Source organism: Corvus brachyrhynchos, unplaced genomic scaffold (assembly GCF_000691975.1).
Source record: "Corvus brachyrhynchos isolate BGI_N302 unplaced genomic scaffold, ASM69197v1 scaffold1414, whole genome shotgun sequence".
In the NCBI taxonomy this organism is placed as follows: Eukaryota; Metazoa; Chordata; class Aves; order Passeriformes; family Corvidae; genus Corvus; species Corvus brachyrhynchos.
Genome location: NW_008237646.1, coordinates 15,652 through 18,526, shown reverse-complemented (window position 1 = coordinate 18,526; position 2,875 = coordinate 15,652). Strand labels below are relative to the sequence as shown.

The 2,875-nt window shown below is 54.8% G+C and overlaps 1 protein-coding gene across 1 annotated transcript in view; it reads left to right on the top strand.

Moving 5' to 3' along the window:
* The window catches only part of LOC103614082 (ELAV-like protein 4), a gene marked incomplete at its 5' end in the record, with an annotated part of 4,655 nt that extends 2,560 nt beyond the window's left edge, over positions 1-2,095 (top strand). Inside the window, one exon of the mRNA XM_017732036.1 lies at positions 5-2,095. Coding sequence (XP_017587525.1) covers positions 5-97 — 93 coding nt within the window. The remainder of the gene's footprint in view (positions 1-4) is intronic.
* Positions 2,096-2,875: the final 780 nt, after the last annotated feature.

The following is a 2,875-nucleotide window of genomic DNA, read 5'->3' as shown; positions in this document are numbered from 1 at the left end:
GGAGACCTCCTTGGCCGCCCCCAGCCTCAACGTCTACCGCCTGGGTGACCGCGTGCTTCAGGTGTCCTTCAAGACCACCAAGCAGCACAAGGCCTGAGCCTTGTCCCCGCTGGTGGCCACCGAGCGGGTGCGGGGGCTCCTGTCACCGCCATTGGGTCACGGGGAGAAACTCAACTGGAGGCCTTGGGGACCCCCTCCATGGGCACCATGGAAACCATGGAGAAAGCCAGCTGGAGACCTGGAGACCTTCAGGAACCTTCAGGGACCCCCATGAGCACCATGGAGAACATGGAGAAACTCAGCTGGAGACCTCGGGGACTCCCACGAGCACCAAACACATCCTGGAGACATCAAGGACCCCTCCATGGGCACCATGGAGACCATGGAGAAACCCAACTTTAGGTCCTGGGCACCCCCTCCGTGGACCCCAAGGACATCCTGGGTCTCCAGGATGGAGAAACCCACCTGGAGACCTTGGGGACCCCCTTTGTGGGCAACATGGAGACCACGGAGAAACCCACCTGAAGACCTTGGAGACCATGGGGACGCCCCGTGAGCACCACGGACACCATGGAGACCTCGGAGACCCCCTCCATGGCCACTGAGGACACCGTGGGGACACCTGACGCACAGCCTGGACACCTGGACACCCTCACCTGTCCCTGATGGGCATCCTGAGGACTCCTCCAGGTGCTCCAGGGCACTGGGAGGGGCCCTGGAAAGCCTGGAGACCCCCCAGGACACTGTGGACATACCTGGGAACCTGGGACCCCCCCAGGTACCCCAAACCCCCCCCCTCTGGCAGTGGCTGGACCACCTGGAGCGGTGCCCCCCCTTCACCTGATCCAGGTGTGTCCAGGTGGGGGCTGTGCCCCCCCTTCCCTCTGCTCCAGGACTCCGGGGAGGGGACGTCTGCTCGCTCTCTCCTTCTTTCCATGCTTTTCCATAATTTTTTGGGGGAGGGGGAGGAAATTTTGGGGAGAAAGAACAAAAATAAGGATTAATCACATGTTTAATTAGACTTGTTACCCATTATCAGGTAAGGAGGAGCGTGACTGACGTGGGGAGCGGCGACTCCTCAGGAGCCGCAGACCCAAATCCATCTATTTTTATAGCAGAATATTAAAAATAATCCCCCAAAAAATCCCCAAAATCGCCTTTCCAGAAGGGGTGAGAACCTGTTTTGTGCTGCCCAAGTTCCGTGGAAGCAGCTTGTGAACCCCAAGTGTGATCAAGGAAAGTTTTGGGGGGTCAGTGGCACTAAAATTCCAGGGATTCCTCTGGTACCCCCAAGATTGGGAGGGAGGGGATGTGTCTTGTCACACTTCCCCACCCCTCCCTCCCCAAATTCTCCAAAATGGGCATTTTTTGCCCCAAATTACTCCACTTGCTGGAGCTTGGCCACTTGGAGCCTCCTGTCCAAAAAAAAGGGCGGAACCCCACCTCAAAAGCCCCAACCCTGAGTTCCCCTGTCCTCCTTATCATTGTTATTATTCTTAATTATTCTTAATTATTCTTATTATTAATTATTATTGATGTTGTTATTATTATTATTGCAATTCTTATTTATTTTCCCTTTGATGTCGGGATAATTTCTCGCTTTTCAGTGGTTTATTTCCGATTTATTTCCTATTCTTCCCTGGTTTTCCCCAATCCTGGTACTCCCCAGCACCCTCTTTTTCCCCCCAGACCCTTCCCCAAACCCATCCTGGCTCCTGGTTTTTTTGTGTCGTGCCTGTGTGAAGCTTCTTGTAGTTTTAATTATTATTAATATAAATATTTAGGAGCGCCCCCCGTGCCCGGCCCCGCCATCACCCCCCCAAACTCTGACCCCCTCACCCCCTCCTCCAGGGATCCAGCCCTGGAATTTGGGGAGGGGGGCCAGGGGACCCCCAATTCAGTAGCAATAAGGGGTCCCCACCTCAGCCCTGGCCCGTTTTTGGGGGGCCCAACACGGGGACAAAACCTGCCCAGGGACCCCCTGTGGCACTGCGGGACCCCTCAGAGGGGACCGGGACCCCCCCGGCCCCCACCCCCACACTCGACTCTTTGTATTTTTCATGGAAAAATAAATAAAAAAATTTAAAAGTCAGAATTTGATGTGTTTTTGGCAGGGAGGGCACATCCGTCAGGGACTGGACGGCCAAGGGACCCTCGGCCATTTCCCCCTCAGGTTTCCCGCCCTTTTCCCCGTCACATTTCCCGCTCTTTTCTCCCCTCACGTTTCCCGCTCTTTTCTCCCCTCACCTTTCCCGCCCTTTTCTCTTTTCTCCCCTCACGTTTCCCGCTCTTTTCTCCCCTCACGTTTCCCGCTCTTTTCTCCCCTCACGTTTCCCGCTCTTTTCTCCCCTCACGTTTCCCGCCCTTTTCTCCCCTCACCTTTCCCGTTTTTTTCTCCCCTCACCTTTCCCGTTTTTTTCTCCCCTCACGTTTCCCTCCCTTTTCCCCCTCACCTTTCCCACTCTTTTCTCCCCTCATGTTTCCCACCCTTCCCCCCTCACGTTTTCCACCCTTTTCCCTTCAACTTGCCTGGCTTTTTTCCATCACACAGACAACAACAGAAAAGTAAGTTTTTTCCTCTCCGTTTAAACCTCTTTTCTCCTCAAAAGCTTCTCTTTTTCTGGGGTCACTGGGATGGACTGGAGAGGGGCTGTGGGCACTGTGGAGGGACTGGGATATGACTGGGGGCTCTGGGATGCACTGGGAGATGTTTTTGGGATTGCTAGACAAGACTTAGGGATGCTGGGAGGGTTTTGAGGGTGCTCGTTGCGTTGTAGGTTATGCTGCCACGGGTTTGAGGGCTCGAAAGGGGGAGGCTAAACGCCGATTAAAGACTTTTTTGGGCGCGTTGGGTAGAGCTGCGTAAACCGCAGCC